The sequence below is a fragment of the Topomyia yanbarensis genome, unplaced genomic scaffold (assembly GCF_030247195.1).
Source record: "Topomyia yanbarensis strain Yona2022 unplaced genomic scaffold, ASM3024719v1 HiC_scaffold_34, whole genome shotgun sequence".
Taxonomy (NCBI): domain Eukaryota; kingdom Metazoa; phylum Arthropoda; class Insecta; order Diptera; family Culicidae; genus Topomyia; species Topomyia yanbarensis.
The window spans coordinates 135,190-163,023 of NW_026683536.1; the positions used below are offsets into that span (position 1 = coordinate 135,190).

General features: G+C 36.6%; 1 protein-coding gene across 1 annotated transcript; it reads left to right on the forward strand.

Moving 5' to 3' along the window:
- Positions 1-1,364: 1,364 nt before the first annotated feature.
- LOC131695298 (sodium/potassium/calcium exchanger 3-like) lies at positions 1,365-27,201 on the forward strand. The gene is made up of 7 exons (XM_058983767.1): positions 1,365-2,090; positions 14,804-15,076; positions 15,136-15,272; positions 25,355-25,525; positions 25,592-26,009; positions 26,069-26,413; positions 26,473-27,201. The coding sequence occupies exons 1-7, from the start codon at positions 1,985-1,987 to the stop codon at positions 26,796-26,798; spliced, it is 1,776 nt and encodes a 591-aa protein (XP_058839750.1). The 5' UTR covers positions 1,365-1,984; the 3' UTR covers positions 26,799-27,201.
- Positions 27,202-27,834: the final 633 nt, after the last annotated feature.

Below are 27,834 nucleotides of genomic sequence, written 5' to 3' on the forward strand. Positions count from 1 at the left end.
TTACCGCACTGCTCATGGGTTCAAACACCACATAGCCCCTTGAAAAGACCTTAAACATGGTCCGTGCCAAAACTTCACAACCATCGAAACATCATGAAATGGTCTCAATAACCCATAAATACACCAACATATGGTATTTTATATGGGATCTACCGGACCATGGTGATAGTGTTATCATGGGTTGAACCCATTTCAAACACCCATGACAAACCCCATGAGCATGGGGGTATTATGGGCTTTTTGTTTGCTCGGGATCCTTAGGAATAATTTCTGGTTCGAGCCGGGTTTATCCATTATTAAAAATATCGGGTTCGGGTCGGTTTCGAGTTTACCAATTTTAGGAGTTGTGGGTTCGGGTTGGACTCAGACAGTTCAATAATTTTATTTTCGGATTTGGGTAGGGTATGGGTTTTTTCAATTATAAAATTCTTGGGTTCGAGTCGGGTTATAATCTCGAGTTTGGGTCACCTCTGGTTTTTCATTTTTGAAATTGTTTAAACCCATCGATCCAAACCGTTATAAATCACCGTTAGTAGCCTTACTTGTTATGGTGAACAAATACATATTGTCAAAACCACAACTTGTAGTTGTTTTAATCGATGTTGTTTATAAAGAACTTGGCCATGAAAGGGTTAAGCATAGTCTGTATCTGTTCGTACAATATCTGGTGGCGTTGGGTTACGAGTAATGACGCAAAGTTTCTTTTGTAATCAGTTCACGGTCAACAACTGAAATTGGGATGGGGTTTTTAATAAAAAAAAATTGGTTATAACAGAACCGAACTAAAGAAACCGATTCAGGTATTGCACAATGAAAAGGCCAAGGTGCATATGAATTAAAAAGAATTTACAATTTTGCGACATTTCTATACGCTACATTGAACAAGAAAGTAGAGTGATGAATCTTTTTTGACCATCGCTGGAATACGTAACATATTATATCAATAAAAGATTGATACTTCGTTCATTAGAAGCAAATTAATATCGCCGGTGGTCTAAAATTTTTGAAATACTTGTATTTGAATAAAATGTGAACTCGAATCGTATGCCCTATTTTTTGCCCTATTATTTGATCTCATATGCCAAAAAATACTCCAACTAAAGGCGGTCGTACGAATAGGGTGAAAATAGACTCAGCGCCTTTCTTCGATACAACGGTGTGGCACCCATGTAGGAAAAAGAGTATCAACGTTACCCGTATCTAATCCGTTCTAAGTCGCAAGCGTTTTATCCAACCGTTATCACCCCGTACGTCCATATTCCTATCTCGGCAATAGCGCATATCCGTCTCACTTACCCGTCTTCATTGGTGGAGAAAATCTGTTCCTTTTGATGATTGATAACGCTAGATAACGCAGTGGTCAGTTTATCGGTCCGTTGTCAATATGAACACTAAAACTTTTGGTTTTAATGTCGCTTCTGATATTGCTACTTATCCAACACATGTTTAATTCAGTGCCTTGCCAGAACTCGTGATATACGGATTTCAACCGAAAAATCGAAAAACGTTATCCAGATGGTTTAGTATAGTAGTGTTGATCTATCGGCTAAGTAGGAAGGAACGATCAATTGCAAATGAAACGACGTAAAAGTAGTGTCTGAAGTCCATCGTGACTGAATTTAGCGCGTGCTTCAGAAGGAGAAAGGGACGTGGTTGGTTGCAAGAGACACCAAGGAACCGTTTATCTTGGTGGAGTCTGCAACTGTTCCGTTGTTGAAAAGCTCTGTTCTGTGACCAAACGCCGTTATTTAATTTGGATTGTTGTCAAATTGCTGCAGAATGCTCCTATAAGCTATATTGGGGTGTTTAAGTTGGATGTAAGAACTTTTTGTAATAGTAGTTAATGTGTATGAAAAGTGTTATTCCCGTGCGGTACTGGTTACAATATAGTGTTTTGTTTAACGGATCATTGTCCGATTTTCTTGGAAGCTGCTAAATAAGTGTGTTTTGTTGGGTCGCTTAGAACAAAAAATCGAGAGCATCAATGGGTACTAGAAGATATAACCTTCTCTATTTATCTGTGTTCCTTATCCCTTGGATCGGAGTTTACTGCATGGTACCTGATGTCAGACCAGTGGATGATCGTATAGGTGAGTGACAGGTTATGCATTGAAAGTATTGGTTTTGTATATACGTTAAACCATCTGATTATCTGATAATATTCAAATAGACCAACGTACTGCCCGCTGGGAAATTCCATGCAACTGTCTTGAGACCTTGCGTATTAAGTTTTTTCATATCACTTATTTGTTTGTTTTGTTCAGTAGCAAAGTCAGGGGGTTGAAGCGTGCACGTCATAAAACCAAAAAAAAATTTTTTTTTGGCATTAATATATTTATTTTGGAAACGCAAACTCCAATTTTCGGGTATCGTTAAGACTTTTGAAAAATTGAAAGATTACACTGACACCAAAACTACATAGAACTACCGGAATGATAAACTACGAATAATGATAAGTTAGTATGATTTGGATGGAGAGCTTGATTGCTCCAGCCATTTTCAAGATTATGGAAATTATGTAATTAGTGGAACAAGTGATCAGCAAAGTAGTCCTTTCGAATCAATCAATTTCAGGAATAATTCAGCCTAACGAATCGGCACCGTCTATACGTATGGGCTTACTGGGCCAGGACCAAGTGTCTCGAGATTTTGGGTAGGGCCCAACTTAGGATGAATTAAAATCATTCTAAAGGATTTTTTTTCCTAAAAATGGATCAGCAGCAGCTTGGAATCGCACATTGTTTTCATGTGATTAAAGAGCATCAGGTAATCAAGCGGAATTATGGTAAAGGTAGAAAATGAGACACTACGTAACCAGGATAAAATTGAACAATATTAAACGTAAATTCAACCATTAAATTTAAATTTGAATTTATTTGGAACAAAAACATGCACAAGAAGCTATACAGAAAGTGGACGAAGATGATTTTAAAATTCGCTCAAAAACTCTTGCTTAGCAAGCGATTTGTGGATGTGGCGAATTTTCGGTTCTGGGACCGTGAACGAACAAAAATATATATGGAAGCCTTCAAAAGTGACTTCTTGATTTGAGGCCGCCTGAATACTTTCTCGGCTAGATTGGGCTCTTTCACCTTGCCGTTAATGTTATTTTTCCAATACACTCCAGCTCTACTAAAAAAATATAGGCCGTCATGAATGTACAAAACCTCAACAATATTTTACAATGCTATTGTGAAAGTTTGTTTGAAATAGTCTACACTAATCGATTCTAGTTTTACTCTAAATCTGATTATAGGCGTCCAGGCAAACGTGCGTGCCTTTCAAGATATTTAAAGAACCTCGAGCATTTGGTGACCTACGTTGTGTGTACAATTACTCTTCGATTGATAATTTTTTCACGAAAATGATTTGCAGAAATAAAATAATTTTAAATTTGAAATTCAGTTTGCTCTGTGCTTTGCTAAAATCTCAGTTTATGATAATCACAATCGCAGAAGTATAGTGAAGTGCACTAATCAGAATAAGGAATCAGAATATATTGTCCCAAATGTAATGTGCCGCGTATATAGTCGGCGATTTGTTCCTCAAGGCAACATGCACTCGATGTGTTTTCTATGTCGACTGTTTTACATGGGTGATATTGAAATAGATTGTATTCCTCATATTAATAGGGTGCCCGGATAGAATTTTACAATAGCATTTATCCTACAAACAATCATAAAACAATAAATATTATAGTTATTACTGTTTCAACGTTGTTCGATGCCAAGTTTTCACAGTAGATTTGCAATAAAATTTCATGTAACAATAAATTTCACTGTTCAGCAAAAAACTGATACAGTGCATTCACATTAAATTTTACTGTTTTCGAGAAAAAAATGTATGGAGAAAAATTGATTTTTTTAATGTTAAGATACATAACCACCCCCCCTTTTCACTGTAAAAGTCTATTTTACATTGAAATTTACTGTAAAAACGTTAAAGTTTATTGTTTTTGTATTGTATCATAACACTAAAACTTACTGTAAATTATTGTAAAATTACTGTACTGTCACAGTGAAAATCATGGTTTTGTTACTGTACATTTCTATTCGGGTGGCGTAAATTCGATGTTTCGTTATGAAAACATTTGTTTACGTAACAATTAAGGTATTGGACACTTGTGCCTCAAAATGGCGAAAATGCTAATTATGTATTGTTATTATTATTATTTATTTTTGTCTGAACCAAAGGCTTTCCAATTAACCACCAACAACATCTCCAAAATTCCGATTTGTTGAATATGGAGACTGTTATTATTATCCAAAATGAACATGTTTGTTTTATTCGCCTCCCCGAACCGGGTACAATAAACGTTAAAACTTCTGTTAGAATATATAACAAAAATCGAACACATCAGCAATTAGTCCAAAAAGCGACAATATCTCAAAGTTAGTTCGATTCCTACAGCAAAACAATGCGAACATCAGAAATGAATGAATCTCTAGGTACTTAAGTTCAATATATTATAGATTGATTACAAAGGCTGAAATGTTCGATATTGCCATCTATAAACGATGTGGAATTTTGATTGAAAGAAAAATTGTGGCTTTTTCCAAAGTTTTAAATAGACTTTTTCTAGTTTCATCGTATCAGGAACAGCAAGAAGTTGAGAACGAAACATTGTAACTCTTGTAAGGGTCGTAATCTATGGTCTGTCTGAAAAACATACGTTTCATGGCATTATCATCATCATGATAATGATCGTAAAACATATATTTACATGTTAAGGTTTATTGGCGTATTGCTACATATTTTTAGTAAACTGACATAGTGTAATGTCAGGACACGTTATGGAGTATGTATGAAGATATTTTTACTAGTCTAGATAACATTCACATAATGGACGTTTAAATCGCCCTACTCCACCATTCCTGCTGCTTGGCGGAGGCACTCTTCATCTTCAAACAACGTCTTAGAACTATGAAGATCAGATTATACCGTCACACAAATTTATCTGACAGCATAGATGCTCGCTCTAAGCATTGTACTGTGCATATAACTGTAACGTTTGTTAGATGATGAGAGCAATGTATAGCTTCTATGCCAATTATTATGGCAGTAATTCTGAGGGCAATATCGTTACACTTCCGTTCGGTGGAGCATAGAAAGAAATCCTTGTTTTCCTGGGAATATGGGAGTTCCTTAGTGCCAGACCAGATTACCAGATACATTTATTCATCCTATATGTCTATCATCTACATTTTTAAACACGAAAGATACCCAAATTTGCTTATCTGTTCTCTTTTGGTTGACAAGGTAGCTACCTGGAAATCTGATCCCAAGAGTTCCCAGTGTATCCAAGAAGGCCAGTCGGCGACCCTGTTCATGGTATCCTGACAGTAATCTTTCGTTTGATAAGAAACTGCAAGTTTAATTTCTTTTTGCCTTTCGAGATCGGCAAATGTCTGTATGTATGTGTGTATGTGTGTGTCTGTATGTGTGCATGTATTTTCTAAACTCACTCACTTTTCTCAGAATTGGCTGAACCAAATCGCTCAAACTTAGTTTCAAATGAACGGTATTACGCTCCCATAAGCCGCTGTTGAATTTTGATCCGACTTCCGGTTCCGGAGTTATGGGTTTAAGAGTGCGACCTCACAAAAATTTTTGCTTTTCTCATATAGAAAGGATATGCAATCGTCAACCTAATCCTGGAAAAAAAAAATTTCGATTGACATAAGGTTTCTGGTTTTGAACAGGGTATGGTTACACTCCTCTCCCTCATTGTTCACCACCAATTTAAATTCCCCTTAGATCACCTCTCATTGCACCCCCTCAGCCACCACCCAATCTATCACTCATACCCATCCCCCTCTCAACGCCATCGTCTTTATACCACCGATATAGCACAAGGCATCCCGAATCTAGCTGGGGAGTGGTTCGTTCCTAGGTTTCTCACCCTCCTCACACACCCACCCTCGCATGATAAAATTAGTTGGCAGGAAGACAATATTAAACTAATGCTGATTAGGCTAATAAAGTATGATATTTTTTTTAAGTGTTTCACCGTCGACAAGTAGCTCATCAGGTTCGTGACTGGCGAACCATCGTTGTATGTGTAAAGTGTACTAAGAATGTATTAGATATTTCCATAATTGAAACGAACATAACCAGCCATAAACTCATTGTTTGGGATCATCCATAAATGATGTAGCATTTTTTGAGTGATTTTTAACACCCCCCTCCCCCATCGTAGCATTTCGTCACAAACCTCTAAATAACCCCCCCCCCCCTGGTAATTACGTAGCTTGACGGTAATCATACCCCCCTCTTTTCCCTACAAAAAATAAAAAAAAATAAAGAAAAGATGTTAGATGAAACGGGTAAGGTTGTCGTGGCATCAGGTCAACCCCTATTCTCTTTAAAAAAGCTACGTAGCATGACATGACCTCCTACCCCCTGTCGTCCCACATCATCACAAAATACAAAACTCCCCCATATAATGCTACGTCATTTATGGATGGTCCCATTAGAGAAATGAGAAAGGCACAATTGCACTACTAGGTGGATTAAAACAGGTTTTTTCCCTGTCATTGATGTCCATTCTCTCCTTACTTTCCACGATACAGTCATTGCTACTGATGTTGGCATCAATCCCTCTTGTGTATGTCTTTTGCCTCACTAGTTGCATACTAGTGTTTTTCCTTGTTTCAATTTTTAATCAAATAATCAAATAGTATTCATCTGAATTCCTTGTTTTATGTGTCAAAATGTATACCCCTATAAAACAGAGTTTCAAATTTCAAGCAAATCTAATATTTTCAAGAAATTTAAATTGTAAAGCAAAGAAATTCGTATCTGAATACAAATATTAAATTGTTGTGCATCGAGAATTTCAGGCGCAGCCATTTTGTGCGTGAGACACATGCGTGGTTAATCTCTGATTTTGGTTTGTTTCAAACTTTCGAGTGGGTAGGTAATTCCCGCCTCGGTAATTTTCGAGTGGATAGTACTACCCGTACTATCCACGTGTTCTGCCGGCCCTGTGCATCTCCTGAAGGATTCATTGAATTTGGTAGTAGCACCAGTTTCTGCATCTTCCATCTGTTTGAGAAGTAGTCTTCTTCCAGGCAGTTCGTAATCATCGTCTTGAACTTATTCACGAGAGCAAGGATAGCATTTTTCAATGCTACATTGAATTCGGACTGGGAGCTTTCTTAACTTTTCAAACCATTGCCACTGTCAGAATGTTGATACTGAAGACCTGCTGTGACATTCGTGGGGCTGAATTCTGCGCTACTGTCGCCATCTACTGCTTGCTCATTCAGATATTCGTCAAGGCATATAGTCTGAGTCATTGGCTGTTAAAACGATGGCTCACCCGTGAAAGAAGAATAAGAAGAAAAGGGTATTCATCAACGTACTGCTTTGACCTTTCCATTGTCTCAAACTTATTTGTGTGAAGGCTGTTCACTTCATATCCCATATTTTTTACATTTCTTATAAAAGAAATGTATAGAATTCGCTCAAACTTTCAAGATTTTTTCCGAGGCCCGGAGGGCCGAGTTTTATATACCAATCGACTCAGCTCGACGATTTGGGACAATGTCTGTGTGTGTGTGTGTCTGTGTGTGTGTGTGTATGTAACGGACAAATTCTCATTCGTGTTTCTCAGCAATGGCTGAACCGATCTTACCCAAACCAATTTTAAATGAAAGAACTAAAAAACAGTATGAACGCTATTAATTTGTTTTTGATTCTGATGTTTAGTTTCCAAGATATGAATGTTTGAATGCGTAAAAAAAACGTTTTGTGCAGTTTTTTTGAATTATCTGCCGAAATTGACAATACAGATTAACAATTTATATGTTTTTAGACAGCTTTAATGAATACCTTTCGAACAAGCTATAGATTGTTGAAATCGGACTATTATCAAAAGAAATATTTAACATTAAATGCGGACGAAAGATTTTTATCATTTCCCATTGCCAGAAATATGACCAAAAACATGTAATCTATTATTAACGCCAAAACGGTTTATTTTAGGTCAATAGTATCTTCGGAGAATATAATGGAGGCAATATGCCCTTTCTTTTGGTATTGTGCTTTTGCTGATTAATCACCCTATGAGTGAGATATTTTCACAAATTTTCTTGGAAGTGATTATATCGAAATGATGTCTTCAGCAAATTTGTAGCTCTTACTTTTGCGAATAACTTTACTGAAGACTTCAATTATCTATTTTGAATATTTTAAAAGTTATGGCTTGTTGTTTGTTGATTACTCTTTGTCGCCAATTTATTTTTCAATATAGTAATAATCAATTGAAATAAGCCAAACATTATTTCGATAAAACGAATTTTGTATTTCATTTTTCTATCTACAACCGCTAGAAATAATCACCGAACACTTTCAAGTTGTCTGGAAGGAACTTGATAACTTATCAGTGCAAAAATGTTCATTTGTGCGAACCTTCTGACAGCAATTTTTCTAACTTATAACCATCGGATCGATCTGAAACATATCGGAAAATGAAGAGCTAATTAAATAACTCCAAGCAACGGTGTAGCCAAGAGAAGGTTTTGGGGTTTAACACCATACAACCCACCCCCCACCACACCCAATAAAAAATATTGGATTGAAGTTGAAAATTTATTGATGCTGACTGATTTAATTCAATATTACAATAACAATTATCTGATCCGTACAATGATATCTTGTTGTTGTAAACATCATGAGAACCTTGGATAAATTGTCGGAATGGGGTCCTGATATGTAACTGATCTATTGGTCTTGATTTCATAGTTGTCTAATTGCATCAATATCAAAATCCTGCCTGAAAACATTCCAATAGAAAATTCCAGAGTTCTGTAATCAATCATAATCCTCAGATTTATTTTCAAATTGAGCTCGTTTTTGTAGAGATGTACTGTAATAAGGGTCTTTATTTAATAGGAAGCAAAGTTAAAATTGATTTAATGTCTATGAAACATAGAACAGCGCACCAAAAAAATGCATAACTTTCAACATTTGCTAAAAATGTTTTTGCCTTTCTCATTCACTCTAAAATTCGTCAATCTAATCCCGACCGGGAGGGCCGAGTGTCATATGCCAATCGACTCAGATCGGAAAATGTCTGTGTGTATGTATGTGTGTGTATGTGTGTATGTGGAAAATAATGTGACCTCTGTTAATCAGAGATGGCTGGATCGATTTGCACAAAGTTAGTCTAAAATGAAAGGTACAACCTTCCCATCGGCTGCAATTGATTTTTTTATTGATTGGACTTCCGGTTCCGGAGTTACGAGTTGAAGAGTGCAATCACACAGCAAATTCACATATAATCTGAAATGAAAATTTTTCAAAATCAAATTTGTATTTTTGATGCCAAATGACTTTATAATGCATGAAACATCGAGATTTGATGTAAACTCGAAAAAAAAATAATGTTTGATTTTTTTGGACTTTGGTACATTTTTGCCTTTCTCATATAGAAAGGTTATGCAATCACTCTAAAAATCTTCAGTGATACCGGCCCGGAGGGAGTATGCAGTGAGTGGTTGCTACTTTAAAATTAAAACTAGTTTAAAATTTCGTAACAAGTTGAAAATTTTCGGCAGGACCCGGACCTCCCGGATCTTACTATGTGATACTGAAACATCACTTGAAACCAGCGGCGATCAAGCGATGTTTCAGTATCACATAGTATCTCAAGATCGTGGCTGTCGATCCATTGTACGTATGTACAAATCGTACTGAACATGTATTATTCATTTCCACCATTGTATTGAACATAACCAGCCATGGAATCGTAGTCTGGATAAATCAGAAAAGCACAATTGCACCACTAGGTGGATTAAAACAGGTTTTTATTTTGGGAATGCGTCGAGTTGAGACGGAAACGTAATATGATTAAGATCGAGGATAACACTTTCCGAATGTAGAGAGAAATTTATGAGAAATGACGATTTCCATTCGACTCAAGCAGGTCCTGATCGATTTTGATGAGAATTTGATTTTTGTTATATGACCAATTATATGTATAGGTCAAATGTTCAAAAACAGTAATTTAAGGTCAAGATAACATCATTTTGAAACCGCCAATTTTAGAGGTTTAGTATCTTCGATGAGTTTTACAAACGTTAAACAGCGCATCATTTGATAAAATAATTTTGGCGGTATATCGTCCAAAAAGTATTTATGGTGAATTTTCTCAGGTTAATATTCATGACTACAATAAAGTCTCAACAAATTCGTTAAAAACACGAACTCTGTTACTATTTTCTGAAAAAATAATTCTGCATAATTTTAAAACTTTAAAAATTACGGTTTCGGAATTATGCCGTTTGGACAGTAAGATCGATTTTCACCAAACCCCCACCAATTGTAAAATTGGGTTTGTAAAAAAACGTAAGGGCGATACTTCAATGCTGATAGGTGGGACCGAAAAAGTAAACAATCGTCAAAGGGGCGATACTATCATTTTGTCAATTTCAATAGCAAACACAAATTTTAATTTAATAATTTCAAATACTTCATGAAGTTTTGGGTTTCGATCACTGAATCATGCAATCTAGGATGTAAAAAACACAATAGTTCTTAAATAGGAAATAAAACCAAGTCTGGAAATATTCACTGCTGATTTTCTTTGAATGGTGTCACTGCTAGTATCGCTTTTTTCCAGAAAAAGCGTTGATTTTTATGTCTCAGTCGCGTTGGAAATTTGAGTAAAGTATAAACTTCATTTCTATTCAAAAAAAAAAATCGTTTTTTTGCCTCAGTACAATATACATGTATAGGTCAAAAATCCCCTTTAGGAAAATTCAGTTTTCCCACCAGAATGCATTGATTGAGGAATTTAGATATTTTATTAACAGAGCATTAGCAATAATTCGTTTTTATGTCTATTTTAAGGGCCATTTTTTCGCTTTCCCATTGATTTGGTTTGAGATTTATAGCACTGATGTTGTCCTATGCTGATTTGAGCGATTCTCTATGTCCTGCCACAATCCCATGTAATATGTGTTATCAAAAACATCGCGAAGCATCAAGTTCTAAATGTTCTCAAACGATATAATATCCGAAGAGAGTGATAAGAGTTATAAGAAATGTCTCATCACACTGTTAGGTGGATTAAAAGCGTTTTTATTTATGGGGTGACTTGTTTTGCCTGCACCAACCCTCTGTCTCGTTGGCGGGCCATCGTTAGAGATTTCTTTGGTGTAAGATATCACATACAACTGACACCTACGGGAGGTATTATAGTATTACAGAAGGATTATTGAGCTCATATTTGCTCGTACTCTCTCATACTGTTGCTACTGTAGGAAGTTATTGCACACAGTCGATGCCGATTTGTTGATAAAAGGCCATAAATAGATTCAGGAGGAAACATGAGCAAGGAATTTTTGAGTACTGTGTTATCTCACAATTTTAAGTTCACGGGGGAGGCCGGAGGGTTAAAACATTTGAGTTGAAGGTTTTGCTTTTCCTACCGGTAAGGAGACTGCAACAATGTCAGTATAAGACAACGGCAAAAAATACTATGACGATCAGTGATTGGTTGAGCTCACGCTCACTTCTGTCGCAGTTGGATTTCTGTGGCATATGATCCTGAATGTAGTGGCCAAAATATGCGTTTGTACAACGTGATTACCACGAAGCACTAATGACACTTGCTTATGGATTTTGATGAACTTTGGACAGTTTAGCGGACAAATTTTCATCTGGTATTATTTTATTACAAAACTTGTTGAACTTCCCGTATCATGGTCAGAGGTGGGTAAGAAAACCAACCGGTACGTACATTCACTGATATGGTTCCCAAAATCTCAACACGTGTAAACGAGTGATGCGCATCGTATTCGGTTTGGATTTCGTTCAATCAAAGAAAAACCTCCACCGAGTCTCAGTTTCTAAAACCAAACCGAGCCACTCAGCACCGTTTACATGTGTGTACGAATTTCAACTTGTGCTGATGTATTCTCAGCAGCGGTTTCGGGTTGGCTTTAGAAAACCGAGCCTGGTTTTTTTTCTGTACACGGTGCTTCGGTTGAAAGAAGAAACAGTAAATTCGTCTGCAGTGCTGCCGAATAGACAACTGAATGGAATTCAATTAGTTGTTGAGAGTCAATGGGGTAATATCGAAATGGCTGGTTCTGAGCAGTTGTGAAAAGTTCAACAATTGATGTTTGTTTCAATGCTGAACCATAAAATGTAGATATGTTTGATTTGGCAAAGTTGTCTAGAGCATACAAATTGATGTTAATGTCAAAATATTTAAATTGAAATTAAAGAAAACAATGAAATCAGCGATGTCAATAAAATAACAAAAACAATAAAATCAATTAAATTATGAAATCAATAAAATTAATGAAATCAATTAAGAATGACTTGAATCACTTGAAACTTCACATTAACACTCAATGCATTCAAAGTGACCTGTATTTATATCACCAATAGTCGTATCAATGAGGTCTAATCCACGTCTGGTTGCGGTGGTTAGGCGATTCTCGAGCACACACTCGCATTTTGTATACATATACCCTTATTATTACTGCTACGGCGCATCGTATTGATGCATCTATCATTGCACAGAGGCAATTGCGTGTATGTGTGTGTTATTCACATATGGTAAGCAACTCAGACGCAAGTGGGGGGAAACTCACGGTTAGATCCTTATTTACTGAGTGCTGGTAATACGTATTTCTGTTATTTTTGCTGTTACTGTACATCGTTTTGAAACATCTAGAAGGTTTGGTCGCGAATATTCGAGTTTAGAGAAAACTACCACTAAATTATTCAATTACAAAAAAAAACTTAATTCATTGAGAACAGCAACCATCTAACGAATACAACAAAAACACTTTCATTTTATAGACCGACGTTAAAAACTAAGTTTCTTTAAGGAATAAATATTTCCTGCGATACCAGTCGATGTGTGTATGTAAATCTACTGCAGAACAATTAAATTTTTAAAAAATGTTGCGCAATAATTTGAATAAAAAAAAATTGTTCACATTGTGTTCAATCACGAAGTTGTCTGTCTCATTACAACAAAACATGTAAAACGACCTTCAATCATTAATGTGGATATTGGTATACAATGTAACCATGCTAGTTGTTAAATCATCATGAATAGACCGCCATTTTGAATTTCTAATTTACGACGCAATTCAAGTTTCGTTTCCTTGGAAATATATGCCTATTTAAATATGCATGCTTTTAAATGCTAAATCGTCGTGAAAATCACCATATTGGAATGCAAAATCACGACGAATAACAATTTTTAATCTCTACACAACTTTTCGATATCAAAAATACCCTTGTTTCATGATATTTTTTACCATTAAAACGTTATTGAATACCAGTAGTATTGAATATAGCTCGCCATTTCAGATTTTAAATGACGGCAGGCATCAATTTGCGATCTTTTGACATATTTCTTATATTTAAAGTGTCCATGTTGCGTGATTCTAGATGACAGAATATCTTGAATATACCGTCATCTTATATTTTTATCTGCTATCATAGGTAAAAAATAGCGGAGGCTATTAAATTTCCTTTTACTTTCGTTTTTTGGGCAGTTTCCCATACCAAACATACCCATATTGCAAACTTCCTGATGGTAAATCATTATGAAAATGTCGCAATATTGAGTTAAGGAACGCCATTTATGACCACGAACATAATTTATTTGAACAGAAATATGACATTTTTCAATTACCGAAAAAATACCTTATATTATACCCAAAAGAAATTTGTTTAGAATTCTTAATAAAAATACTAGCAGCACTAGCATAGCCGATAAACGTCAACCTGAATACACAACCGCAAATCAACCGAAGTTTGGTTTCGTTATTTTCGTGTTTCCTTCCCATACTCGTGCACCGGTAAACGAAAATCAAAACCAAACCGCGGTGCTGTGTAAACGAAACTCGGTTTGGTTTTCGTGTCTCGTATAAACACAACCAGCGATAAGACCGCACACAATGTAAAGGAAACATAAGCACTTGTGGAAATTTGGTTTACCGTACCGGTACTCAACCGGTATTTTCCCACCTCTGATCATGGTTGAACGTCTACTCTTGGAACGCTCGTATGTGTGGCTCTGCGCGACTAAAAATATTTATTTTCGAGCACAATGAATGTATTAATAAATCTGAACAAACATAAAAGATCCATTGTTACCTTGCTTTCACAATCGTCACAATCGTAAACCAAAATAACCTTCGGTTTGAGCACTTTACACCAGATGCCCCCTTAACGGAACTCCACAATGAACCCTACTGATGAAAATAAAACTAACCGAGACAATAACCAATTGCTTGATACGTACCGGATATACGTATCGGTAACGGTGTTTACGTGATCTGGAATTTGATCTAATTCATAAATTCTCGAGTACTTTTTCAAATGGACGTAAGTAACATTGAGAGCCTCTCTTTGTTTACTTTCTCTTTCGTTTATTACGACGTCATTACAACACTTTGTACTAATTTTCCAGTACATATCGAAAGCCGACGGTTTTTACTACAATATTATGCAAAGAGTAGAGTAGTAAATGTTGAAATAGCCGAGTAATGAACAGAAAAGAAAGACCTCAAAGAGAATCTCTCATTGTTACTTACGTCCATTTGAAAAAGTACTCGAGAATTTTTACTGATCGCAGTGTGATTTTTAACACGATTTTTGTAATTATCTTATGTTCTTGAATTCCGATTTTTTTAATGAAAACCTGACCTCTATGTTTTAAATGGTCACCAAATTATATATTACATAAATAATGGTGGAAATCACTTAATTACTTTTACTTTGCTAAACGATTATCTAACTATGTATTTTCCGGGTATGTTTCCAGTGCATCCGGATCTAGATGTAGACCCAGCTGAGCACATACCGGAAGCTCCCGTCCGTAGGAACTATAGCTCAGTAAACGTTCATCATGTAGTGTACGGTGGTATCAGTCCCGCTGACTTGACGCTGGACGAACGAATCGAACTGGAGAAATACATCTGGCACTGGTACCCGTACCGACGAATAAACTACGAAGTGCTGGAAGATGGCAGCAGAGTAGAACTGTCCTGTGATGAAGGATCAGCAATTGACGAGCTGCCGGATGACATTTTTACTCGTGAGTTTTGTGAGAAAGAACGAGTCAACTGAAATTAAATTGTGTTTCAATATCAACAGAGGAACAGCGGCTGCAGGGAGCTATAATTCTTCACTTTATCGGTGCTATTTACTTCTTCACCATCTTGGCGTATATCGTAAGCGAGTACTTTCTACCGTCGGTGGAATGTATCTGTGAAGACCTTAAGCTAACCCAGGTAGGTGTTAAGTTTAAATTTATTTTAGTCGGCCTCCGAAATATGACTGTATTCCGATGGATATATTTTTAACTAGTTCATGTTAGACTAATAAATCGCGATCAAAGGTTGAAGATGGCTGTCGATGAAATCAGAGTTCGGTAGCGTCGATTCGATTAAACTGATAAGAATGCATACGATTAGGTATAGGGGGTAAAACTTGTAGGTTGCTATCAGGGTTGATAATGGTAGATTAATCTTTTGGCTTTTGCCGTTCTTATATAAAAGACAAGCTTGACAAATTTATTTCCAGACATTCCTAGCTTATGGGCTAGTGAGGTCGATGAGAGTTGAAGGGTTCTTTTGTGTTAACACTTGTTTGTAAACATTTTGTGCATAGTAATCATGAATTTGCACATAGGGTGGACGCATACTTATTCATCTCATTAGTCAGGATGTCACACTATTTCGTTGATTACTCGGTTTACTGTCACTGGATTTCCCTTATCCCTAGAACGTTGCACTGGGGTACAAATGTACCCCACGCCTTCTTTGGAGCCGTGTGAAGATGAGAATTCAGCATTTACCGATCTGGAACCCTAACCGGAATTCAATTTAGAGCTCCTAGTAAGAGTAGGAAAAGATGATATAGCTAGTTTGCTTATAGCCTTCGCGGAAGCAGGTGTCTAAGTTGGCGTAGGGTACATTTGTACCCTAGTGTATGGTTGCCTTTAGCGTTTCGTCAGGTTTCATGCTGTCAGTGAAAATGTGACTTGTGACAATACCAGTTTAAATAGTGATTGTTTTACTACGTATGTAACAATTATTATTATATAATCGTTTTTAATCATTTATTGAATTAATTTAATTTAATTTTAAAGTAGAACAAAATCGTTCTCATTTTTTGCTGATTTTTATTGCTTTATTGTTCATTTTTATAGTTTATCGAAACAATGATTCGCAAGTATAATTTTCGCACAATAACTGCTGTAATAGTAACGTTGCGTCTTACCAATGTATTACTGGTCAGAAATATTTTTTTTCATTTCAGTTTCCATCCCATTTCGTGGTATTTTCCGAAACCCGATTTTTAAACTTTCGCTCTTCCAAATAATTGCACTTTATTAAAAATATCGAAATTCCATTTTATACCGTTTCTAGACCATTCTTTCAACTTTTTGAATCATTTGATTTTTTCAAATCGGTTAAAAATTCGCAAAGTAATGTTTGCAAAAAAAAGCCAAATCCGCGATTTTTTGATATCTTTATTTGTTTAAACCAATTTATGTATCATTGATTCAATAAATTTCGTACTTTCATTTACACAGCTGTTTTTGCAATTAAAAATCGAATAAAATGATCTATTATACATTTTTTGATTGCATTTTTGCCTGCAAAAATTGCGATAAAGCGCATGGGGTACATTTGTACCCCAGTGCAACGTTCAAGGGTAGAAAAAGCAAGTGCAACGGGTTAAAAGGTTCCAACATCTTTGCTTCATTCCTAAGAAACAATACAATGAAAAATCTGGCCTGGAAAATGTAAAATACTCGCACTGAGCAAATATATTCGTAAATCGATAAGAATTAGTTTGGTGCAGACAATTTTCTTAAAGTATGTTAATTTTGCGTACATATGACGAATCATTCGCGTTTCTATTATTTTTTATTACGAGATTTTCGTAAAAATAATATTCACGAGCACCATTCGTCGAACTGTCAACGTCGAAAGAGCTTCAATAGAGGTAGAATATGGTGTCGGTGTTGCAATACGTCAGATACATCATCACGATGGTCAAATAGTCAATAACCATATCCGTGTCCGTCGGTTTCAGGGAGATTTCCTGAACCTATTTCGATTTCAGTTGATCTAGAATCCGGTGCAGTACGGATTTGATTAGATTCAGTTGAACCATCGCGAACTGTTCGTTGGTTTTGTATGAATAATATGCTAATAAATACAAAAATAAATAAATAAATAAATAAATAAATAAATAAATAAATAAATAAATAAATAAATAAATAAATAAATAAATAAATAAATAAATAAATAAATAAATAAATAAATAAATAAATAAATAAATAAATAAATAAATAAATAAATAAATAAAAAAATAAAAAAATAAATAAATAAATAAATAAATAAATAAATCAGATGAACGAAAATGAATTCGTACGACCGAAAATGAATTCGTTCGTAATATTCACTAACATTTATTGAAATTATCGAAAAGTTCCGTTTCATTTACGAAAAATTAATTTCGTTATCAACGATAACATTCGTGCAATGTACCCTAAATATGTAAAATTTACGAAAACCAAGCGGTCATTCTTCAGTTCATTAAATGAACGAAGCCTACTATTTACAATGTACGAAAATTCTTCGACGAATGAACTTGTGCATTGCACGATCAATTTCAGTGAGCGTTTGATCGAAATGAAAAGCCGAGTACAACGCACCCTTATTAATCCTACCATTTAAATTACTGCGTTGAATAGAGATAGCGGACGCTGTTCTGTCTAATGCGTTTTACCGTTATGTGTCCGACGGGGTATCCGGTTACCTTTTTAGGTTGGGAAGGAACAACCTTCCCATGGATCGCGATTTATTTTTTATTGACTTCCGACTTCCGGTTCCAGAGTTACGTGTTGAAGAGAACGATCACACAGCAAATTCTCATACATATTAGGTACATATTAAAATGTGTGCAACATTACTTAGATTTGCATGTCTAGATCAAAAATCGCTTTGACCACATTGGCCACCTAAGACGGTTCTTGATGCCCTCGGGTTACTACTTACTAGCCAGTCCCTAAATTGGTGTCATACCTATTTTTTACTGATTTTTACAAACCTGGTCTAGCGTATGAAGTAGACCCACAGACTAACAGACATAACACTATGAGGAAATTCCCTCAAAAAACATCGATCCGACAATTTTCCCAAAACACTAGCTCCACCTTTTATTCGCGGTCCCAAACACTCATTTACTGGTGGGTTACCCCTCAGGTTTGGGAACAATTTTTCACTAGTGGTCTGCTTGTTCATATGTCAGTGGCGCCATAATTTCAAATGTGGCCACAGTCCCAACTACAAATATATTTGAAATGACCGTTAAAGCGGACGAAGTTTTGTTTTTAAGTGATATGTCTGTTAGTTTGTGGTAGACCTCTCCACACTTTCAAAAAGTTTGAAAATTTACATGGGTCACCCCAAATTCTTGCTTTAGGTGTAAATTGGCAAGCTTTCGCCAAATATGACTTGATTTGGATATGATTAAGAGGTGTGTTTACTATGATTCCATAGTAAGATCACTTACACTCTGATTTAATAGGCCCTATGCGTCCACAAATCATCAAAGGTTTTCCCTTAGACATATCTTAACATGTTTTAAAAGATGAAAATAGCTCTAATCGCTATAGAAAATTTGTTAATTGGATTTTTATATAGAAAAGTATATCAAAACCAGGGAAAATTAATAACATCTTTCTTGGTTTTGATATTCTTTTCTATAACAAAATCCAGTTAACAAATTTTCTATTGCGATTAGAGCTATGTTCACCAAAAGCATGTTAAGGTATGTCTAAGGAACAACGTCTGTTGTTTTGTGGGTGGCTAAAACTAGCAAAAATACGATTTTTAATTGGAGACACCTCTAAATCATGTCCAAATCAGGTCATCTTTGGAGAAAGTTTTTAAATTCACACCGAGAACAAAAGTCTGAGCTGACCCATGTATATTTCAAAACTTTTTCAAAATGTGGACAGGTCTAGTATGAAGGTATAGCGTTCCCATTGGCTGCTATCGAATTTCTACCTGATCCGACTTCTGGTTCCGGAATTACAGGGTGATGAGTACGAACACGCAACAAAATCCCGATTTCAACGTATATGGCGATGAATGTAAAAAGGTAAATATTTTTCCAAAATGTGCCCACAACTGCTTGGATTTGTTGTTCCAGGAAACTAACAGTCATTCAAAGTCTCTTTGGCTACATTGGCCGCCCCGGCTAAAGTACCCAAATTTAAAATAGCAGTTAAATCAATTTCTCAGTGATGACTGGACCGATTTGACCAAATTTAATTTCAAATGAAGGGTGTTACGTCCTCAAAAACTGTTATTAAATTTTATTTCGATCCAACCTCCAGTGGCGGAGTTACGGGTTGTGGAGTGTGGCCACAGAGAAAACTCCTATTCAAACCAATACCGCGATGAATGCAAATAGGATTTTTATTGCTAAATTTGAAGTCAAACATCTCGCATTTGCAGTTTTAGGTTACTGAGGGCTCATCGAAATCTTGTTGGTCACATTGACCACCATAGACGGTTCTGGAAGTGCTCGGAAAAATCACCTTCTTTCAAAATTAAAAAAACGCACCTCACTTTCACATCAGATGGTGTGGCCAATTTTCACAAACATAGTCTCAAATGAAAGGTAAATTATTCTTATAGTTATTGCGGTCACATAGGAATTTCTCATATAAACCGATACAATTATAATACACTGAAACCTCAATTTACGAACTCTTTTTTTACGTAATATTCAATTTACGTAACTTTTTTTACGAACTAAATTCGAAATAACGAACTCTTTTTGGAAACCTTGATTACAGCATGAATTTATATACTTATGTATTCTTAGTTAATTGTTACTAATATAAGTTGGGTATTTTCGAAATAGGGTTGACGAGTGCATGACGGAAATCGATGTCTTGAAACATTTTGGAATCCAAGATGGCGACTTCCGGTTTAGATGAATTCTCTATAACCACAACAATATGGGTATTTTCGGAATGGGGTTGACGAGTACATGACGGAAACCGATGTCTTGAGCCATTTTGGAATCCAAGATGGTGACTTCCGGTTTAGATGAATTCTCTTTAACCACAACAATATGGGTATTTTCGGAATGGGGTTGATGAGTACATGACGGAAACCGATGTCTTGAGCCATTTTGGAATCCAAGATGGCGACTTCCGGTTTAGATGAATTCTCTATAACCACAACAATATGGGTATTTTCGGAATGGAGTTGACGAGTACATGACGGAAACCGATGTCTTGAAACATTTTGGAATCCAAGATGGCGACTTCCGGTTTAGATGAATTCTCTATAACCACAACAATATGGGTATTTTCGGAATGGGGTTGACGAGTACATGACGGAAACCGATGTCTTGAGCCATTTTGGAATCCAAGATGGCGACTTCCGGTTTAGATGAATTCTCTATAACCACAACAATATGGGTATTTTCGGAATGGGGTTGACGAGTACATGACGGAAACCGATGTCTTGAGCCATTTTGGAATCCAAGATGGCGACTTCCGGTTTAGATGAATTCTCTATAACCACAACAATATGGGTATTTTCGGAATGGGGTTGACGAGTACATGACGGAAACCGATGTCTTGAGCCATTTTGGAATCCAAGATGGCGACTTCCGGTTTAGATGAATTCTCTATAACCACAACAATATGGGTATTTTCGGAATGGGGTTGACGAGTACATGACGGAAACCGATGTCTTGAGCCATTTTGGAATCCAAGATGGCGACTTCCGGTTTAGATAAATTATCTATAACATCAACAATATGGGTATTTTCGGAATGGGGTTGACGAGTGCATGACGGAAATCGATGTATTGAACTATTTTAAAATCCAATTCTCTATAACCTCAACAATATGGGTATTTTCGGGATAGGGTTGACGAGTGCATGACGGAAATAGAACCCATATTGTTCTTTATCAAGAATAATGCTCAACCGGCAATCGTCATATTGAACTCGGAAAAGTTTCCAATTGTCCATTTTCAGCATCTACTTGTCAAGCCCGTTCCAAAAATACCCATATTGTTAGGGTTATCGAGAATATTGCTCAACCGGAAGTCGCCATCTTGGATTTCAAAACGGTTCTTATTGTCCATTTTCAGCATCTACTTGTCTTTCCCGTTCCAAAAATACCCATATTGTTAGGATTATCGAGAATATTGCTCAACCGGTAGTCGCCATCTTGGATTTCGAAAAGGTTCCAATTGTCCATTTTCAGTATCTACTTGTCAATCCCGTTCCAAAAATACATATATTGTTAGGGTTATCAAGAATATTGCTCAACCGGAAGTCGCCATCTTGGATTTCAAAACGGTTCTTATTGTCCATTTTCAGCATCTACTTGTCAAGCCGGTTCCAAAAATACCCATATTGTTAGGGTTATCGAGAATATTGCTCAACCAACGAATATTAATAAGAATGTGAAGCAAACTTTTTTACGAACTAAATCCCAAATAACGAACACTTTTTTTACGAACTAATTCAATTTACGAACCCCCGGTTTGGTTCGTAAATGGAGGTTTCAGTGTACCTCATATGTTAAAAAACTATTGAAGTTAACATCAAATTACTTAGATTCGCTGGTCTAGATCACTGATAGTGAATCAAAGATTCTTAGAATAAATTGATCACTGTCGATAATTCCGGCAGTCCCGGGTTCCGGACATATTCCAGAACATATTGCAGGTTGTTCCCACGCATTATCCCCTCCCACTAATTATCCCCCTACTCTCCCCCACCACCGCGTATTTTAAAATATGATAACATTGAACTTACGCTGATTAAGCTAATTACTTATTATATATTTGTTTGTTTCAAGAGTGTCAGCGTCGACATGGTGCTCATCAGGTTCGTGGAAGTCTTCACTCATATATACTATATTTATCATTTTAATCGCTAGTAACTCTATCATAGGTTGTCCGGGATTTTGCTTTTTTTGGAAGTTCCACGCATGATAGAGCTACTTTCCAATAAATTTTCAGATCAACTTCCGTGTATATTGCCACCTGGTGGTGTAATCTATAACCATGTATTTTCTCCGTACATTTTGATGTTTTTTCCCTTAATAACTTAATTGTTGGCCTTCTTGGCTCAAATTTGGAAGAGTCTTTGAGTGACATGGAGAACCATGTTCCAGTACATCCATTTACAGCTGTTCAATGATAGGGGCCCCTTAGTTCAACAGTGCCCAGGGGCCCCGGGTAGTCTTAAGGGGGCCCTGCGTAGTGCACTTTGTTTTTTTTTCACTCCTCTCGCTCACTGTCGGAGTAACTAGGCTTTTTTGTTATTGGACTGTACAAGTAACGAAGCGACGGGGGTAAAATTTGTTCAAATGCTTTGCTGTGAATAAGCGGTATGCTTTTAGCAAGCTCGTCCGTGCGAGATCATGGGCTACACTGAGTTTCTTTTTTAAACCCCCACCCCCTCTCAATGCGCAAACTCAAAATTAGACATTAGGATCACGGTTCTAAAAACATTCTTAAACTTACGCGCATGCAATTGGCCACACGGTTATATAAACGAATATTTACACCCGAAATTACATATATACGGCATACAAACTTCCACGCGATCGAATCATTTAGCATACAACCACTCGTTTATTGCGCGGTAATTCAAACCTAGCCATGACTTCGAACATACACTGATAGAATATATTCGTAAATCGCTGCGATTTAGATTCGTAAAGACAATTTTCATAAAATATACGAATTTTTTTGTACATATGATGAATCATTCGTAGTTCAATTGAAACACTTTTATTTTTTATTACGAGTTTTTCGTGAAAACCACGAAATGACTTTCGTTGGCTTATTACGAAACGGCTTCATTAGGCAAACGAATTGTTCACTGCTATATACGAAAGTCTTCGTAATATTTACAAGCATCATTCGTCAAACCGTCAGCTTCAAAAGAGAGGTAGAATATGGGTCAATAATTGTTGATCATCACGGTGATCTCGGTCTGACTAGTTAGTAACCGTATCCGTGTCCTCCGGTTTCAGGAAGATTTCCTGAACCTCTTTCGCTTCCAGTTGATCCATAATCCGGAGCAGTACGGATCCAGTTGAGCCATCGCGAACTTCTCGTTGGTTTTGTATGAAGAAGTTTGAGTTTTTCTCTGCTGGAGCAATGTAAAAATAATATGCTATTAAAATCGAAAACTTTTCTAAGATGAACAAAATAAATTCGTGCGACCAGCAAAATTGTTCGTAATATACACAACCGTTTATTAAAATAAACGAAACATTTCGTTTCATTCCGGAAAAATATTGCCGTTTTCAACAATAACATTCGTGCAATGTACACTAAATATGTAAAATTTACGAAAACTTTCGTACATCAAGTGGCCTCTACTTCACACCACAAACTTTCTAGTCCTCTATAGAGGCGAGCAGGTTGAAATAAAATCGATTTTGCCAGATCGATCCTTTTAGTTTAAAAAATCGTTGTTGTCATAAATCGATCCTAAAAGATCGATTGAAAAAAAAAAATAATATTCCAACGAATACGAAAACTTTTCTAAGATGAACGAAATGAAAACTTTCGTTCATCAAACGACCATTTCTTCATACCATAATAAAATCGATTTGGCAAGATCGATTTTTTTAAATAAAAAAAAAAATCGGTGTTGTCAAATATCGATTCCAAAAGATCGAATGACAAAAATAATATGCTAATAAATACGAAAACTGTTCTAAAATAAACGAAATGAATTCGTGCAACCAACGAAATCGTTCGTAATATACACACACGTTTATTAAAATATAAAAAACATTTCGTTTCATTCACGAAAAATAATGTCGATATCAACAATAACATTCGTGCAGTGTATACCAAATATGTAAAATTTACGAAAGCTTTCGTTTACCAAGCGGCCATTCTTGTTCATGAAATGAACGAAACCTACTATTTACAATGCACGAAAATACTTCGTTGCAGAAAACGACGAATGAATTCGTGTATTTCAGGTTCAATTTCATAATATTTACGAGTTTATATTATCAGTGTACTATATATATTCACGCACACCTACGCCTGCAATCTCGCAAGTATAAAAAAGTCCCGGAGGTTGACTCATTAAGCCCTTTAGAATATTTTACAATCCGAATTACGGTCCGCTGCAGTTGGCCTTAAGCAGTGTGTTAGTGGAAGAGGTTTTCTGTCTCATCTGCAACTGGGCGGTGTTAAGTCAGACCGGACTAAGTGACAATATATTGATTTCGAGAAAACGAGTGTAAAGTTTGAATCGCAGCATCCTTTACGTTATAATTAGAAATTGTTTTTTCCATAGTTCTTGTTTATTGTTTCATATTTCAAATCTGGCTGAAGTCGAATGTAGATGAAGAAATTTTTTATCTATCATTATCTCATTTTTTATGTTTTGCAACTTAGTTCGGTCTGACTTAACACCGATCAACTGTAGTGAGTGATACTGACAGGAAACTTTAACGAGAAGCAAGCTCTATAACTCAAACTGTACCACTCACACAATTTATTTATTTATTTATTTATTCATTTATTTATTTATTAATTTATTTTCCATTTTTCATCTTACCCATGTTGGTCTACATGGAATTTTATATTGTTGTACAATATAAAAATGTGGAAAAATCAAAGATTAAAAAAAAATACATAAAAATAAAAATAAATACAGCTCCAGATTAATCATGACAATAACTGCCGGTTCTTGAGTACAGAAGGACAAGTTGAAATAGAAAACCGCAAGCACTGCCCCTCATTTTAACGGCTAAATTCTAAATTCACCAAACTTTAGGGTTCAGATAGGATTTTTTATGCTTATTGGACAAGGCTAATTCCACCAAAATGTATGAAATCACGCAGTTAGCGCTTTACAGCGGTTTTAACCGACTAATGGTATTGCAACGAACAAAACAAATCATTCCAAGATGTGACTTCGATTGTTTTAATAATTCACTGACCAGAGCTTGCGGCACTTGAACATATTGCTGTCATAAAATAATTCACCAATTACTTTGTTTGCGTCTTTGTATTACCCCACCGAATGAGTGTACCAAAAAGATGCAAGATTGTAAGAAGTCATTTTAGTACACAATGTCTTATCGCAAGTAAACTCCAGTGTATGGCTGCTAGTGTTACCTGGCTTTCGCTTCAGTCCATAATAATAAAATATACTGCGCTGTTAACGCTCTTAAATGTTGAAATCTGAATGCTATTGTTCATTTAGGCCTTAGTCAAATATCGAGGACCCAATTATTCACGAGTAGGTAATACAATTTTGTTTACTTTATTTGCAGGATGTTGCCGCGGCAACCTTTATGGCCATAGCCGGAAGTATTCCCGAGTTCTTCACTAACACGATCAGCACATTTATCGCTGACTCCGACATGGGTCTAGGTACCGTGTTAGGATCGCTTCTGTTTAATACGTTAGGAGTCGCTGCTTTGGCTGGATTGGCTACTAGGAAGGTATAAGTAATTCCTGAACTGTTGAAGACTGGATACTAACTGTGTTGTTTTTTTTTTTTCTTACAGCCCGTCCAGCTCGATTGGTGGCCTTTGACTCGGGATTCCATCGTTTTCAGCATTCACGTGGGCCTTCTAATTGCTTTCGCCTGGGACGGTCGGATCTATTGGTACGAGGCTATGGTATTTGTCATTCTGTTGGCCGTCTATTTCCTGATCATGTTCCAGAATAGAAGAATTATGAACTTTGCTAAAAAGTACATCGAAGTAAAGTGGAATTTGTGTGCACGTGTTGTTCGGGAAATTGAAGCAACTGAAAAGGCAGAAGCGGAAGCAGCAGCACAAGCGGAAAAAGAAGGTAGCGGTGTGAAATCGATAACCACTACGCCGCGTAGGACTTTGGAAAAGCCGGGCACTCGCATGTCCACTGCGTCGATTCTTTCGGACCAAATGGCTGAAACTCCTCTGAAAGCGGGAGAATTGCATAGTAGGTTCTATCGGTACAGCATGGCATTGACTGTGGCTTGAGCGTCTTTATCTTTTTAGTACCATCTCGACACGTGATTCCCGAATCGGAGGAATATCCGAACATGACATTGTGGAAAGTTTCCAAAGAAACTTGGCTGCGTGGTTTCTGGTGGTTTTACAGCTGGCCAATACGTTTAGTATTGACTTTTATGATACCGAATCCAGCAACCATGCGTCGTTGGTACCCTCTAACGTTTGTTATGTGCATCATTCTTATCGGGTGCTGCTCTTTCTTTACATTTTGGATGATGTCAATCATCGGTTACACCTTGGGAATACCTGACACGGTAATGGGATTAACCTTTTTGGCCTTTGGTGGCTGCATGCCAGAAGCCATTTCGGCGGTTATTGTCATTAGAACTGGTAGGTCTAGAACAAATAAATAAGCTGTGATTTTTCTTCTAAAATTCAATTCATTGTAGGCAGCGGTGCTATGGGAGTATCAAACGCTATGGGGGCAAACTCGTTGGCGATCCTGTTTTCGCTAGGCTTGCCATGGTTCATCCGTACGGTGGTCGACGGAGCTAGTACTACGAACGCATACTACGTGATCGCCTCCTACGGTATGCAATATTCGATCATCTCGCTACTATTCGCAATTGCTTTTCTCTACGTTGTCATTTATGTGGCGAAATTTAAATTGCGGAAGCGCGTTGGTCTGGCCTTGTTCTTCGGGTACGGCATATTGGTCACCTTTATGTTGCTAAACGAATTGGACATCTTCTTCCCATCGGGTGACGAATGCTGACAGAAGATGCTGGTTCATACTTGAATCGAATAGAAATATGCTATAGAGTGCAGGTTTTCGCTTTATTGTTTTGCCACTAGCAAAGCAGTGGCAGTTGTTAAGAATAAAAAAGATACTCGACCGCCGAATATTCTTAGATTAGTGATCAAATGTTATCTAAATGAATTACCCCTATGTTGCAACCGGTAGTATGACGATGTGATATTTTTACAATGAACAAATTGATATTATGTTGCTGGAAACATATGAAGCGTTTGTTGTATTCACTCCTTCCGTAGGTCTCTGTTAGATTTAAACAATTTATTTATATTATGATACTTATTTCGCGAAATCATTTATTTATATGCTCTACAGATAAAATCAATTTAGGGGCTGCAAATAAATGTAGAAAAGTTACCGACGAGTTCGATTTATTTTTGCCTTTCTCATATAGAAAGGTTATGCAATCACTCTGAAAAACGTCAACCTAATCCCGGCCCGGAGGGCCGGGTGTCATATCCCATTCGACTCAGTTCGTCGAGATCGGAAAAAGTCTGTATGTGTGTGTGTGTATGTATGTATGTGTATGTGTGTATGTGTGTGTGTATGTGTGTGTGTATGTGTGTGTGTGTGTATGTATGTGCGTATGTGTCAAATAATGTCACTCATTTTTCTCAGAGATGGCTGGACCGATTTGCCCAAACTTAGTCTCAAATGAAAGGTGCAACCTTCCCATCGGCTGCTATTGAATTTTGGATCGATCGGAATTCTGGTTCCGGAATTACGGGTTTCAGAGTACGGCCACACAGAAATTTCTCATGTAAACTATAGGAAAAAATAAAAATAGAATTTTTATTTTTGATGCTAAATGTGTTCAAGGTGCATGAAACGTCGAGATTTGATGCAAACTCGAAAAAAAAATTTGACTACGATTCACTTTTTTGGATTTTGGCACATTTTTGCCTTTCTCATATAGAAAGGTTATGCAATCACTCTGAAAAACGTCAACCTAATCCCGGCCCGGAGGGGCGGGTGTCATATCCCATTCGACTCAGTT

Bases quoted from the DNA above. Each gene is read 5' to 3' on its own strand.
- LOC131695298 (XM_058983767.1), top strand. From the start codon at position 1,985: ATGGGTACTAGAAGATATAACCTTCTCTATTTATCTGTGTTCCTTATC. The intron at 2,091-14,803 runs GTGAGTGACAGG...GTATGTTTCCAG, and splicing joins ACCAGTGGATGATCGTATAG to TGCATCCGGATCTAGATGTA. The intron at 15,077-15,135 runs GTGAGTTTTGTG...CAATATCAACAG, and splicing joins GCCGGATGACATTTTTACTC to AGGAACAGCGGCTGCAGGGA.